Source organism: Ictalurus punctatus, chromosome 3 (genome assembly GCF_001660625.3).
Source record: "Ictalurus punctatus breed USDA103 chromosome 3, Coco_2.0, whole genome shotgun sequence".
NCBI lineage: Eukaryota > Metazoa > Chordata > Actinopteri > Siluriformes > Ictaluridae > Ictalurus > Ictalurus punctatus.
In genome coordinates, this window is record NC_030418.2 from 19,067,922 (window position 1) to 19,082,072 (window position 14,151).

At 39.2% G+C, this 14,151-nt stretch overlaps 1 protein-coding gene across 1 annotated transcript in view; it reads left to right on the forward strand.

The window, feature by feature from the left end:
• rrp12 (ribosomal RNA processing 12 homolog) overlaps positions 1 to 14,087 on the forward strand; it is a 21,455-nt gene extending 7,368 nt beyond the window's left edge. Inside the window, exons 7-34 of the mRNA XM_017463915.1 lie at positions 1,382 to 1,520; positions 1,658 to 1,785; positions 1,907 to 2,005; positions 2,114 to 2,205; positions 2,295 to 2,406; positions 2,821 to 2,921; positions 3,215 to 3,329; positions 3,502 to 3,644; positions 4,753 to 4,874; positions 5,041 to 5,105; positions 5,240 to 5,402; positions 6,047 to 6,201; positions 6,759 to 6,826; positions 7,166 to 7,259; positions 7,351 to 7,509; positions 7,690 to 7,770; positions 7,860 to 7,965; positions 9,731 to 9,838; positions 9,937 to 10,085; positions 10,841 to 10,932; positions 11,053 to 11,211; positions 11,418 to 11,584; positions 11,754 to 11,870; positions 12,289 to 12,335; positions 12,424 to 12,499; positions 12,647 to 12,714; positions 13,533 to 13,615; positions 13,701 to 14,087. Of these exons, the coding sequence (XP_017319404.1) occupies positions 1,382 to 1,520; positions 1,658 to 1,785; positions 1,907 to 2,005; positions 2,114 to 2,205; positions 2,295 to 2,406; positions 2,821 to 2,921; positions 3,215 to 3,329; positions 3,502 to 3,644; positions 4,753 to 4,874; positions 5,041 to 5,105; positions 5,240 to 5,402; positions 6,047 to 6,201; positions 6,759 to 6,826; positions 7,166 to 7,259; positions 7,351 to 7,509; positions 7,690 to 7,770; positions 7,860 to 7,965; positions 9,731 to 9,838; positions 9,937 to 10,085; positions 10,841 to 10,932; positions 11,053 to 11,211; positions 11,418 to 11,584; positions 11,754 to 11,870; positions 12,289 to 12,335; positions 12,424 to 12,499; positions 12,647 to 12,714; positions 13,533 to 13,615; positions 13,701 to 13,803 (3,111 nt within the window). The 3' untranslated portion in view covers positions 13,804 to 14,087. The remainder of the gene's footprint in view (positions 1 to 1,381; positions 1,521 to 1,657; positions 1,786 to 1,906; positions 2,006 to 2,113; positions 2,206 to 2,294; positions 2,407 to 2,820; positions 2,922 to 3,214; positions 3,330 to 3,501; positions 3,645 to 4,752; positions 4,875 to 5,040; positions 5,106 to 5,239; positions 5,403 to 6,046; positions 6,202 to 6,758; positions 6,827 to 7,165; positions 7,260 to 7,350; positions 7,510 to 7,689; positions 7,771 to 7,859; positions 7,966 to 9,730; positions 9,839 to 9,936; positions 10,086 to 10,840; positions 10,933 to 11,052; positions 11,212 to 11,417; positions 11,585 to 11,753; positions 11,871 to 12,288; positions 12,336 to 12,423; positions 12,500 to 12,646; positions 12,715 to 13,532; positions 13,616 to 13,700) is intronic.
• The last annotated feature ends 64 nt before the right edge of the window (positions 14,088 to 14,151 follow it).

Consider the following 14,151-nt stretch of genomic DNA (forward strand, 5'->3'; position numbering starts at 1 on the left):
ATTTTTTTTGTTGTTATTCTGTCTCTCACTGTTCAAATACAACTACCATTAAAATTATAGACTGATCATTTCTTTGTCAGTGGGCAAACATACAAAATCAGCAGGGGATCAAATACTTTTTTCCCTCACTGTACACTCACAGATCACTTAATTAGGAACACTATACTAATACTGGTTAGGGCCTCCCTTTGCTCTCAACAGCTTCAATTCTTTGTGGCATGGAAACATTCCTTTGAGATTCTGGTCCATGTTGACATGATTGCATCACATAATTCCTGCAGATTTGTCAGGTGCACTTTTGTGCTGAGACTCTCCCGTTCTACCACATCCCAAAAGTATTCTGTTAATCAGACCAGAACAGGTTTTTCCAGTCTGTCCAGTTTTGGTGAGGCTGTGCCCACTGCAGCCTCAGCTTTTTGTTATTGGCTGACAAAAGTGGAACCCGATGTTGTCATCTGCTTTTGTAGCCCATCTGCCTCAAGCTTCGAGTTGTTGTGCATTCCGGGATGCTTTTCTGCTCACCACAGTTGTACAGAGTGGTTATCTGAGTTACTGTAGCCTTTCTGTCAGCTCCAACCAGTCCGGCCATTCTCAGTTGACCTCTTTCAACAGCAGTGCGTTTCCGTCTGCAATACTGCAGAACTCACTTTGTATATATTTTTTCTTTATTGCACCATTCTGAGTAAACTCTAGAAATTGCTGTTCGTGAAAAGGAGCTCAGCAGTTATAAAAATACAGTACTTAAACCAGATCCTCTGGCACCAACAATCATGCCATGGTCAAAATCACTGAGATCACATTTTTTTCCCCCTTTAGATGGTTGATGTGAACATTACCTGAAGCTGCTGGCCTGTACCTACATGATTTTATGCACTGCACTGCTGCCACACGATTGGCAGATTAGATAATTGCATGAATGTGTAAGTGAACAGGCGTTCCTTCTGTGAGTGGATATCGTTTCAGGATATGAAATTATCCATAATTGTGATATAAAATTTTGCCCATATTGCCCAGCCCTATCAGAAGTAGTATCAGCCCATGGGCCACAGATCTTCTGGTGTTTTGCATGCTTTTCTGGCCACAAACTTCAGACATGTTTTGAAGGTTGCACTTTGACCGGCTCTCTAGACTTTCCTGTATATACACTGCTATATGCTGTTTGGAACAGTTAGTGGTCAGTGAACTAGATAATCTCATGTTTACCACCAGGCTATGGGAAAAGGTGTGTAGTTGTTTCTCCATCATGTGAAGCCAAATTGGTGGTTCTTGGCATTTATTAACACAATGTGGTAGCTCCTTAGCGAATGTTGCAAGTCTGCACTGTATACACCTCATCTGTCATAGGTAATTAACCTTATTTCTGATTTGCTGCGTGTTACAGGTGCGTAAAGCAGCTCAGCAGGGTGTGTGCGCCATCCTGCGTGGCAGTGACTGCATGTTTGGAGATAATGCGCCCAGCCATCACCCCGCTGCCGTTACCACATCCAAGTACTGCATTAAAGAGATGGAGCACGCAGGAGGTAGGCTGTTATCTGTACATTCACTTTGGGCTGTCCCTTGCGGACAACACCGCTCAGGTTTTAGAGGTTTCGATTATTTGTATTTTTTTTGCATACTGTTAGACATTAAACTTCCTGCTTTATTTGTATTTGAACAGGTAGCAAGGAAGATACGACCACGCTGCATGTGCTGGGGCTTCTGAAGGAGCTGATTACGACGTTTCCTCTCAGCTCAGTGAAGTCTTGCTGTGAGACTCTTCTTCGTTTGATGACCCTGAGTCATGTGGTGAGAAGACATCACTATTTTCAGTTGCTTTCAGGGCATGGTATTGTACACTATGACCTTGCTGTACGGAAATATGGAGTTGTACACCAGTTTGTTTTTTCTTCTCTCTTTATGTTCAAAGCTAGTGACGGCGTGTGCGATGCAGGCTTTCCACAAACTCTTCAGTGGAAAACCAAACCCCTCCTCCATGTCTGCAGAGCTCAATGCCCAGATTATCACGGTAAGTCTTACACACATGCAGCCGCACACACGTTGATATTCATCCAGGGCTTTATTGTATTTATTTAATGCTACTTACTGTTTTAACTTGAATTGTTCTTTCTGCTAGGCTTTGTATGACTATATCCCTAGTGACAATGACTTGCAGCCCCTGCTAGCCTGGCTTGCTGTCATGGAGAAAGCCCATGTCCATTTATCCAGGTAGTGTTTTTCTCTTAAGTATTGTGATGTTGGATTAATTTACTGTGTGGCTCAGTGGGTGAAGAAAAGCTGAAATCTGTTGTGTTTAGGTTACAGAGCTCTTTGAGTCTGGGTCACCTTCCTCGTCTCTTTTCCGTTTCCATGTCCTGTCTTCTTTCCCCACACACACGAGTCGTCTCAGCTGCCACACAGACTCTGAAGGTAGGTTAGAAATGGTTTAGGATGGTTCTATGTGGTGTATGGTCTTTGCTGCTGTTGTTTTTTGAATAAGATTGCATTCCGTTTCAATTAGTGGGTGGTGCAGCAAGCAGCAGGAGCGAGTAGTGCACTGTAGTTACAGCATTGATGTGTCACACCACTGTGAAATACATTAGTTTAAATTTGAAAATGTACGCAAAATGATTTTTTTAAAAATTATTTTATCATTCAATTGGTACTTGGATTTTTAAAAAAAAATGTATTTATTTATTTATTTATTTATTTTTAAATTTCTCAGGCTATACCGTCTGTACAGCTACAGAATTAAAATTAATAGTCCAGTCACAAAATCTGCTTGTCTACTGCATATGGCTGTTTGTACTGCTACTGTGTTTAGCCTGATGATTTTCATCCTAGACCCTGATCAGTGAGTGTGTGGCACCTCATATGGCAGAGATTGGGCCTGTTCTACCCAGCGTATCTGCTGGTAATGGGCTTTACGTCTGTAAAATGTTTAGGTAAGTTTGGATTTGCTGGAAATGTATTTTAAAGATCTCTTCACTATATTCACCCTATATATCACCATATGTTTTATACAGATTATCCAAAAATACACTTTCCCTGTCGTAACCCTCTGCTCCCAAACTCCACCCCTTATCTATCCCAGTAATCTAGAACCATATATTGATAATTCAAGTCTAAATTTAATACAGCCCAGATTATTATTATTATTTTTTTTTATTATTATTATTTATTTATTTTTTTTAAAGAGGATCAAAGTTTTACGTCACATTCTTTTGTGGTGTTGCAGTGTTGTGGAGGAAGGCTTGTCCTATCGCTTCCATGCATCATGGCCTTTTGTGCTGCAGATCCTTGGCTGCTTCTACAGAGCTGCAGGGAAACATGCTCATCCTGTTATGATGAAGGTGAGAGCTCTGACTTTGGCAGTTTTAAATTTTGGGTTTGGGTATACGGTTAATGTGTATGTTAGAGATTTGTATAGGATCTATCTCTTCAGCTGGTTTTCTGTTAAGAGAATAAAGACGTTATCCCCATTTGCACTGATTTTATTTGTATTTTTGTGGTATTGCTTTGCAGAGTCTGCAGTCTCTGTGTGACTTGCGTGCGACGCCGCAGTTTCCGTTCTGTGGGGAGCTGGATTTGGCAGTAGGGGGTGCAGTGGAGAGCATGGGCCCACAAGTGGTCCTTAGTGCTATCCCACTCCTCATCACTGGGACTGAGTGAGTCACTATGGAGGAACATTATAGAGTTAATGTTGTACTGTTCAGCATTGGGTGGACTGGGATGTTTGTTCATAAAAAGCTTCCTAGATATCCAAGCCTAAACAAATCTGTTAAAAGTCCCTAGGGAGCTAGTCACAACATGGCAAAACTGAAATGTCCAAATCACTTTAAACGCCAACAACCTGTATATCCTCTAGGCTTGTATCGTCCTTATGGTAGAAATCAGGCTGATAAAGCGCCAACAATTTCTCTTTAAATGTTACACAATGTTTGTGCCCGATGCTCCTGGGATAGGCTCCAGGTTCCCCGTGACCCTGAAAAGGAGTAAGCGGTTGAAGATGGATGGATGGATGTATGTTATACAATCTTACAAACCTACATTCTTAATTAATAGGTTGCTATATTGGACACGCTGTTGAGCACTAGGGTGCACTCTTCATGTTTTGCTTTTATGTAAATGTTAAAGCAGCAGGATGAAGGATTTTGGAAGAAAAATTGTAGAAGAATATTTCGAAACCTGGGCTGTGGTGCACTATTCTCCACTGCAGCGATCGCTTACATGGCTGCAAGTGCAAAATCATACACTTTCTGAGAGAATTCAGGGCTGTGTCTCAAACTGCATGATTCACAATCAATTAGTATTAAAGAAGCATTATGAGAATACGATAATTTTATTATGCACATCAGTGTGACCTTCACGGTTACTGAGAATCAGATGAAGGAGCAAATCCGTTCTCGCTGGGGAGCTAGCTGTTAAGTTATAGGACATATATACATACAATAAATACATTGTGCTTTTTGTAGGTCACCATTATTGAGTAGTATTAATAATGAAGGTCAGTGAACTAGGGGAAAACATGACTAATTGAAAGAAGAAGAAAAAAAAATGCCAAAAACTTGCTGGATGTTTTTATTCCAAACCTGGACTTTCCTGATACTGCTGCTCATATGCAGTCCATTATTACATAACAAAAGTCCAGTATACCTGTTTTATACTGTTCCTCTGTTACACTTGATTCCTGCACTAAGGATGTGTAGTAATGAAGCATGGTGTTCTGATTAGTCTGTGTTGGTTTTTGTGGGTGTTTTTTTTTTTTTTCTTCAGTGATGACCTGGAGTTCCCACGCAGCTGGCTTATCCCGGTCATCAGAGACAATGTAAAGAACACCCAGCTGGCATACTTCGCCTCTTACTTCCTTCCCCTGTCATCCATGCTACAACTAAGAGGTTAGTGTGTCCCTCAAGAGTGCGTACACAGACCTGAAGATTAAAAAATAACCCTTTGCTTTCATTGTGTTGCACTCTAAATGCATATGTTGACTTTGTAGCTCATGTATAAAGTGTTTCAGTTCAGATAGAATGTTTTCCAACTCTGATGGATTTTCTTTTTCAGCGGATCAATTGGAGAAGGCAGGACAGAAGCTGTTGGCAAAAGTACATCAGACATTACAGTTGCAGGTAACATTTTCAATCCATGCACCTGGTTATGATTCACAGTTGATTTTAAACTTATTTCTTGATTATTTTTATTAATTTTTTTTAATGTTCATTTTATACATTTACTATATATTGTTTTTGTTTTTCTATCTCAGATCTGGACGATGCTTCCCGGGTTCTGCACAAAGCCCACTGACGTGGTCAGCTCGTTTAAGGGCATTGCCCGCTCACTCGGTATGGCAATCACAGAACGCCCTGATCTCCGCATGTGCATCTATCAGGCCCTGCGCACACTCATCCGCAAGAGCTGTGAGACAGGTCAGCAACTGTGTGGCCATGTGTGGCTGTTCAGCATTCAGTGCTTTTATGTGTACACCTAACCCCATTATCCAGAGGTGATTTACCTAGAAAACTGTATTAATAGTGAATTTCTTTAAAGCAGGAGTCTATTTCCTATTACTCTATAATATGATGCACTCCAAGCAATTCTAGCCTCACCTGCATGTCTTTATAACACTAAAAACATCAAGCTGTCAAATACAATATTAATACAATGTAGCAAAAGATTAACACAACCTTTTCTGCTAATGCCATTGCGTTAAAGGGATGTTCCTTAAGCTTTGAGGGTCATAAGCAACATCCGTCTTGTCCAAGCTGAGCCCCACCCCCTAATGTTGTTTCACTGTTCTGTATTGACAAAAGAAAATGTGGCTGTATTATTATTATTATTATTATTATTATTATTATTATTATTATTATACTGATGGTGCAGGAGTCCCAAGTGACCGTTTATACCAATTCTAGCTGGCAGTATATTTATTTGCCATCTCTGGCAGTGACACGTGTCCAGTTAACCAGTTAACTAATGTGACAGTCTGAATATTTCGGTTTAGTTGTACTCCTCTATATCCTCACACCATACAGAGTAATAATGATTTTGTTTGTCCTTTGTTGTCCTGCAGAGGAAGAGAAGGCAGAAGTGGGCCGCTTCGCTAAGAACTTTTTGCCCATTCTGTTTAATGTGCACACACAGCAGCCAGCCCCCGGAGAAAGAGACCCGTCCAGGCCAGCTGTGCTCGCCACCATCAAAGATTACCTGACGGTCACGGATCACAAGGTGACTCGCTTGTTTATTTTATACGTTACCTATTGTACAGGGTGTCTCAAAAGTCTCCATACATAGGGGATTATGTTTGCCAGCACCACGTCGGGTGTGTCTACATCAGTGGATGTTTGTACACGTCCATTTCTCGGTCAGTACCTAACACTTCCAGTTTTATTGAATTCGTGAATAAGTTTGGCAACGGTGTCATGTTTGATGTGCTTTCCATTTTTCCTGTTAAAGTCCAACGCAGCCTTGTGACAGCTTCCCGATCCAGCCATTAGAATGATTTCAATGTGTTCTTCTTTTTTCAAAGGTATTCTTAAAGGCTATCTGAAAATAAAATGTAATGTAAAGTAAGTATGAACAATTTTGGAAGACATTTTGCTGAAGTGTGCACTTCCCCTATGTATGGAGACGTTTGGGACATCCTGTAGCAACTTTTATGTGTACTTTATATTCTAATGAATGTCGAGGAATCTAATTGTCAAGCTGGTTTAATAACATTGTTTTGTTTTGTTTATTTCTTGTGTTTTTTTTTTTTTTTTTTTTTTTTTTTTTTTTTTAAATAGATGGTAGGCTCATTTCTGCAAAAGGCCTTGGAGAGGCTCAGCAGCCCTGACAGCTCGGAGTTTACACGGTAAATACAATTTCACACACACACTCACACAGTGGTACATGGACTCCATCCAAATACTGCTTTAGTACCAGTCTAGCTTTTATTGTACTTTCAAAGAATTCCTTGAAAACTACGTGAGAGATGAAATATTAATCTTATGAATAGTAAGTTCCCCAAAAAAAGCAGATGGTTAGAAAACTTTTATTCTCATGGAGGCATTACATCAAGCCATTAGTTGCTAAATAAATTAGCCTTTTATGAAAAGTGCAAAAGCATATATAAAGTGGCTGAATATGAGAATTTTAGAAATGAGAACTGAATTATAGCTGTTATATCTGATTATTATCCATTTATCCCCAGGCATACTGTGATGGATTTAGTGGTGGCTATGTCTGCATTTGTGGATGAGGAGGCTATGGCACAAACATATGCACAAATCAAACCCCACTTGGAGGTATGACTCACAGATATGCAGTTTTATACCATAAAATTTCACTTATAGCTGGCGCTGACATTTTTGTTTGTGTCTGTGACTGCCTGCTCAGAGTAAGGAGTCTGGTATTCAGAAGAAAGCGTACCGGGTGTTGGAGGAGATGTGTGGAGGAGAGCGAGAGCCGTGTAAGCGTTTCGTCTTTGCCAATCTGGAACAGCTCAAGGTGGTCCTTCTGGATAGTCTGAAGAGTACATCTTCACCTGCCAAAAGAGTAAGAGCTCTGTGGGGACATCAATGTCTGAAAGTTTATCAGGACGGTGTATATATATATATATATATATATATATATATATATATATATATATATATATATATATATATATATATATATATATATATATAAAAACACATTCATGTTACGCTAGTTGACTTTTATTTTCCTGTTGTGCAGCCCAGACTGAAGTGCCTCAGTCACATTGTGAAGCAGCTGAATGAAGAACACAAGGACTTCATCACTGCACTTCTCCCTGAGGTATCTCACACAGTGCAGGTTTTATTATTTATCTAGTCTAGTTCTGTGTGTTTCAGGATGTTCATATTGCCATTAATGTCCTGTATCAGGTTATAATTTGCACAAAGGAAGTGTCTGTTGGAGCACGCAGAAATGCCTACTCCCTCTTGGTGGACATCGGCGATGCCTTTATCCGGTTCTGTGGAAACACCAAAGGTAAGTCTGCTTGAGCTAAAAGGCTTTTTTCCCCACATGGTTTCAGCAAAATGATTTCTAAACTGCCCACAGCAAACTGACTGATTGAAAGTGTTGTCGATTTGTCTCAGAATAGCTGAGATAAAAGAATCCAACATTGAATAATGCTTGTTATACAGATCAAAATGATGGTTCATGGTTAATATACTGATCTCATCTTTTTTTCATTTTTTATTATTATTTTTTTTTTTAATTTAATTTATTGATATCAGAACTCTTTGCTATTAATGTTTGTTTTTTTTTGTTTTTTTTAAATACTATTTTCTCCCTAATTTCATTACCTGCCATTTTCCACCCACTAGCCAGTTCTCGTCTGTCATATGACTGGTACCAATCAGGGAGGCTGAAGGCAAACACGTGCTTCCTCTTAGGCCCTGCTCACACCTGGTCTCATGTGTTTAAATTTAGTGTATTGTAATTTCTAACCTGCTCTTTAATTACATTTGAGTTGGAATAAAAGAAAATTAATTATTACATTTAACTTGACAATACCTGCAGAAACTGTGCACAGGTGCGCATGCTGTAGGCTTCTTCCGTAGACTAATTGTAGTGTTTGTATTCTGTACCTGGCATTTTTTCTGTAGATGGATACTTAGATTTTATGGATTTTTGATTTGCACTGGATTGACAGAGTTACAGTGTGTGACCTTTCTTATTGCGGTTTGGAATGTACATCAAGTTCCATGTAAAAGCTACTTCAGATCCGACTGCTTGACCAATTCACTCATCATTAATAACTAGGGCTGCAACCAACAATTATTTTCATAATCGATTAGTTGGCCGATTATTATTATTTTTCGATTAATCGGATGGGGGCAAACTTTCAGGTTGGTAAAAAAACTAATGTGTTCCATTTGAGACGATATTACCTTTCTAAAATTCATACACTAGACCAGTGGTTCTCAACCTTTTGTGAGCTTTGGACCCCTAGCATATTTCGAACAATCCACAAGGACCCCCTCACTCCACAACAATTATAGGCTATATATTTAACAGTCATTTCTATACATGTTACTTTATTTTATTAATATTTAACATTAGTAATATTAACATTAAAATTGAATGAAAACATTTCAAGATTTTATTTTTTACATTTTGTTGTTGTGACATTTAATTTGACTCTCTGAATTATCCTTTGTTTATTTTATCCATCAATGCAACATGTGAACTTCTATTCACGAATCCCCCCCCCCCCCCCCCCCCCTTCCCGGTTGCGAAACGCTGCACTAGCCGGGTAGTGCATAGTGAAAGTGTATAGTACGTCATTTGGGACACAAGTTTAGTATTTACTCTCCGAAGCGTGTTTTCCAAACAGAAGTAATGTAATAATTAAATCTCCCCCTTGCTGTGCATAGACCAACTAATCGATAATGAGATTAGTTGACAACGATTTTCATAATCGATTATTATCAGTTTTATTGATTATTTGTTGCAGCTCTATTAATAACACATGAATGATTTTTCAGTATTGGATCTAGAGTTCTCTTGTGGTCTGGTAAGAAGGTTGCATTGTGGCACAGTTGAGTGGAGCTTATTTCTTCTCTACCTGTCAATACTGAGAGGTAGAGCATATTTAACCTTTTGGTAGCACATACAAAGTTGGGCAAAAAGCACTCGATGTTGTGTGAGCAGCTCAAAAAGATGCAGTGATTGACTACGTGTGCAGTGGGCATGTCCATTTATATTGTGCTGTCCTAAAAACAACTGAAATCTCTGTATGTTTCAGATGCCTTGAATGAGTACTTTGGCCATGTGTACATTGGGCTCACTGGATCAGTCACAATGATTACCTGCACTGTACTGGCCCTCACCCGACTTGTGTTTCAGTACAAAGGTAACCAACATAGTGATTTGGATGTAAGCATCTAAAGAGCATATATTGTGTAACAGGACTGTGTGTAGAGGACTGGTTTTGACCGTAATTTCATTTAGACTCCATAGACGTATCGTCACTGGAGCAGCTCCTGCACAACATCTGCTTGCTGCTCACCTGCAGGACACGGGAGATTGTCAAGGCCTGTATAGGCTTCATCAGAGTCATCGTGGATGTAAAAGTTCTAGCCAGTCAAGTGTCTTTTATTGTAAGTATAGAAGCCAAATATGTCATCTGTCTCTACTTTCTTCTGTTGAAATGCTAGTTTTACTCGCACTGAGTGCGATTAATGGTGTTTCAATCAGCTCCCTAGGTCATGAATTAGTATATTGTGTGCACAAGTTTGGGCACTGGTAAGGACCCTTTCTCACTACAAATTGGAACACTGATAACTCATTTTCCTGTGATATGATTATGTGCCCATGTTAATTTAAAATTAAATGTTAAAAAATATTCAAGTTTTATATGTTATAAATTTGTTAGCTTAATCACATGTATTTCTGTCATGATGCATTAGACAGGATCGTAGGCTAGCTAGTGGATAAAAAAATAAATAAACACTTAAAAGTCGTTAGACTTAAACAAACTATATATAAAACGTCAAATTAAGTTAATAAGTCATTTGAGAGTGATGACAATAACAAGCTATTTACATTTGTAAACAAAGTTGGCTGAGAATTCGTCCCTCCCCTCGAGTTGAGAGGCTTCAGAAACCATGACGTCATTTTCAGTAAGGTAACATAGTGACAATGGATGCTCCCTGGTTTTTGCGGTGCATTGTGTGATTTATTTAGGGAGCGAACATTCCAGTGCACTGGAAGGATTTTCCGATCGAGACAGCCCTTACAATGGCCGACTCCCTGATCAGTACCCTGAGTACTGAACCAGGGAGCTGATTGAGACGCACCACAAGATATTTGGCTCAAATAACATTGTGTATATCCATGTTTTATCCTCTTTTAGTTGGAGGGCATTGGCGCTATGAAAGACGATATGAGAAGACACTGCAGGACAAACCTGAAAATCATTTTAACTAAATTAGTCCGCAAGTTTGGGTAGGTTTAGCGACCATCCTTTCAAAGCTACATATCTACACGACAGCTTCCGCTGTATATGTAAATTATACATTTAATCTAAGCAAACTGTTCTGTCCATGCTTGCCTCTGTGTGCTCAGCTGCGAGCTGGTCAAGAGCATGCTGCCTGCGGAACTTCACAGACTACTGGTGAACATCCGTAAAGTGGAGGCCAGGACACAGAGACGCAAACTGCTGAAAAAGGCTGAGGAGGAAGGTTCAGACAGCGAGGAAGACACTCCTAAAGCCAAAACTGACAGGTGCTCAAGCTTTTTAATGGCCATTGCTTTTCCTTTCTTTCTTTCTTTCTTTATTTTTTAACAGGTGTGAATGTGCATAATGATAGCATGCTCACATTATAATAATGACACTGTTCACACCCAAAACATTTTTAGAGTTTCTAGGGGAGATTAAAGAAATGGAAGGAAGCACTAAAATCAACATCCTTTTTAATCTGTGCCTGCAGTATTGAGGACATCCTGGCAGAAACTGACTCTGATGACTCGGAGGATGAGAAGCCTAAAAAAGGCCAGAAAAAGCAGGTTAAACAAAAGGCGCAGGCCTGGTTGAAAGAAGGGGTGTCTGATGAACCTCTCAACTTCCTTGATCCTAAAGCAGCACAGAGAGTTCTCTGTAAGAGGAGTTGTTGTTTTTTTGTTGTTTTTTTTAATAGATCTTTCAATAGGAGAAGTTAAACAGTAGTATTAAAAAAAAAATATGCATCAGATTTTAGATTCTTGATTAGATTTTGGCTGTGTACTTATAGTTCCTTTAAATGTTTACCTCTTTTTTTTTTGTGTAGCCACCAACCCTGACTTTAAGAAGACTCGCAAGATTGAGCATGACTTCAAGGTGACATCAGACGGGAGATTGATCATTAAAGAAGAGGATGATGATGATGATGATGATGGATCTAAAGGTAAGACATGCAGTTAAGGCTGTGTTGGACCTGAATCTTGGCTTGCCGGATGCGTGTTAGTGACAAAAGCGATGTTCCTGCTTCTCAGTCTAGTTATGTCCCTGTGTTGTGTGAATTGGGATCAAGCAAATTTGTAAACTGTCTCAGAGGCCCTGAGGACTGGTTTGAGAACCACTGCTTTAGAAACGTGTCCCTCCCAAAAACTACTGCTGTGATTAACACCTCATCTCATACCCATACCTACCATATTATATATTTTCTATATGTTTTTATTTGCATTCTCACTGGATGATTCTGTACTGTACTGCTCATCACGGTTCTACGTTTACGTGTAGATTTCTCTAATGCTATTTAACGGCGGTCTGTTGTTAAAGCTTCTAACAGTATATTGACTCTAATTGTTCTCTTTCTTCTTCAGATGACAAGGAAGTTGATGACATACTGAAAGAGGTTGGCCTGAAGACGGTGAGTAGTTGGTGAGCTTTTAAACACGGTGTTGTGTATGCCCATGCAAATGAAAATGAAACAATGTTTTAATCTTTCATTTGAGCAGAAAAAGAGACAGAAGAAGAAAACTGAAAATGATCTGGATGATGACATGGATATTGAGCCACAAATGAAATATAAAGGTACAATACATTCAACTGTGAGAAGATTACTGAAGCAGAGAATGTCCACGGTGGAAGTGTATTTCAAAATAGCTTGCTTTCTATAATTTAGTAACCACTTGCGGTTTTTATTGTTTTGTTTTGTTGTTTTGTTTTATTTGAACTCAGCTGGTGGCAGTGGGATTCACAGACCACTGGGAGGAAGACAGGAGTCAGGTGCTGATTACAAAGCTAAGGTAAAGTTGGATCTAATAATTGAGAAACCGTTAGATTGATTGATTGGGCGCAGGAGGACTCGGGGATATTGAATTCTTATATCTGATTGGCCAGAATGTGTTGATTAGCACAAAAGTTAGTTATAATAGTTATAATAGTTAGTTATAATGTCATGCTTTCTATAACAACTTGGCAGAGACTTGTATGCCAGACACTTCACATAAACTAAAGAAATAAATATAATTGTTAATAATCATTCAGTTTTCTGTGAGAAGCCGGTTATTTAGCATTTATGGAAGGAGTCGACAGTGTCAGTTTTTTCTAACAATCACAGATAAAAATGTTGAAGTATTCCGTCGTGGGAATGTCTTCAGGACAGAGGGCCTTGTGGTTTCATGGTAACATGACAAGCTGCATTAAAAAAACAACCATTTTAAAGATGGGAGAGAGAGATGGAAAAAACGGCTGGTGATGGTGATTATAGCTGCTATAGTGCAATTGATAACAGAAAGTTTTGTGGCTGTTCCGCAACATGAAATGAAACTGTAACTGGATAAACTCTATGATGTGCCATTCTTTAATAAATAAAATATGTAATCATTGACAAATTGCATTGGTATAAAAGTAGTAAAACACTTCAGTATGTGCTGTTATTGGAAAATAATCATCTATGGGGTGCTATTGACTCAGCTCCTGCTTCACATTGAGCTGAATCACATCGCTTCGTCATTGATTATGTTCTTATTGCAGCACAGCCTGTTATGTTTTATTCATAAGCTTAAGTTAAAACCATAATGTGACTAGCATAAAGTTGCTAATAAGTGTGTCGTCAATGCAGAAAGGAAAAGGTGACATTAAGAAGACGGGGAAGCACGACCCATATGCTTACATCCCGCTTAAAAAGGCCCAGCTCAACCGTAGGTAATGAAGCTGTGGAGTCTCTCAACATGTATAACCAATATCTTGTGATGCACTCAGTCTGATCTAGTGATCTTTGTGTTCACAGGAAAAAGGCCAAACTGCAGGGCCAGTTTAAGGGCATGGTCAGAGGAGCGAAGAAGGGAGCGCTGTCTGGAAAGAGAATGCAGAAAAATAAGAGGAGAGCCTAAATGTGGATGGACTACCTTAAAGAAGTTACAGTGTGAATTGGGTCTCTTCATGATACTGCTTTGCTCTTTGTGGCCTAGAAATGTGAGGAAATCTACGCAGATGTTCCACTAGTGCAAATAAGAAAGTTGTTCCACTACTAAGATTACAACTATCTGTGTTCCTCTGTGTGTTCTTCTCCAAGTGTTTGTTTTGAAGGTGGAAATGGGTGGATTACACAAGATGGTATTGTGAGATAAATCTATTTGTGTTGGAAAGTAAACATGGCTAAAACTGAGAAATATGACCTAAGGAGTAGCTTTTGTGTTCTTTCATCATTGTTCTGGGAGGGAAGGAAAAAAGTACATGTT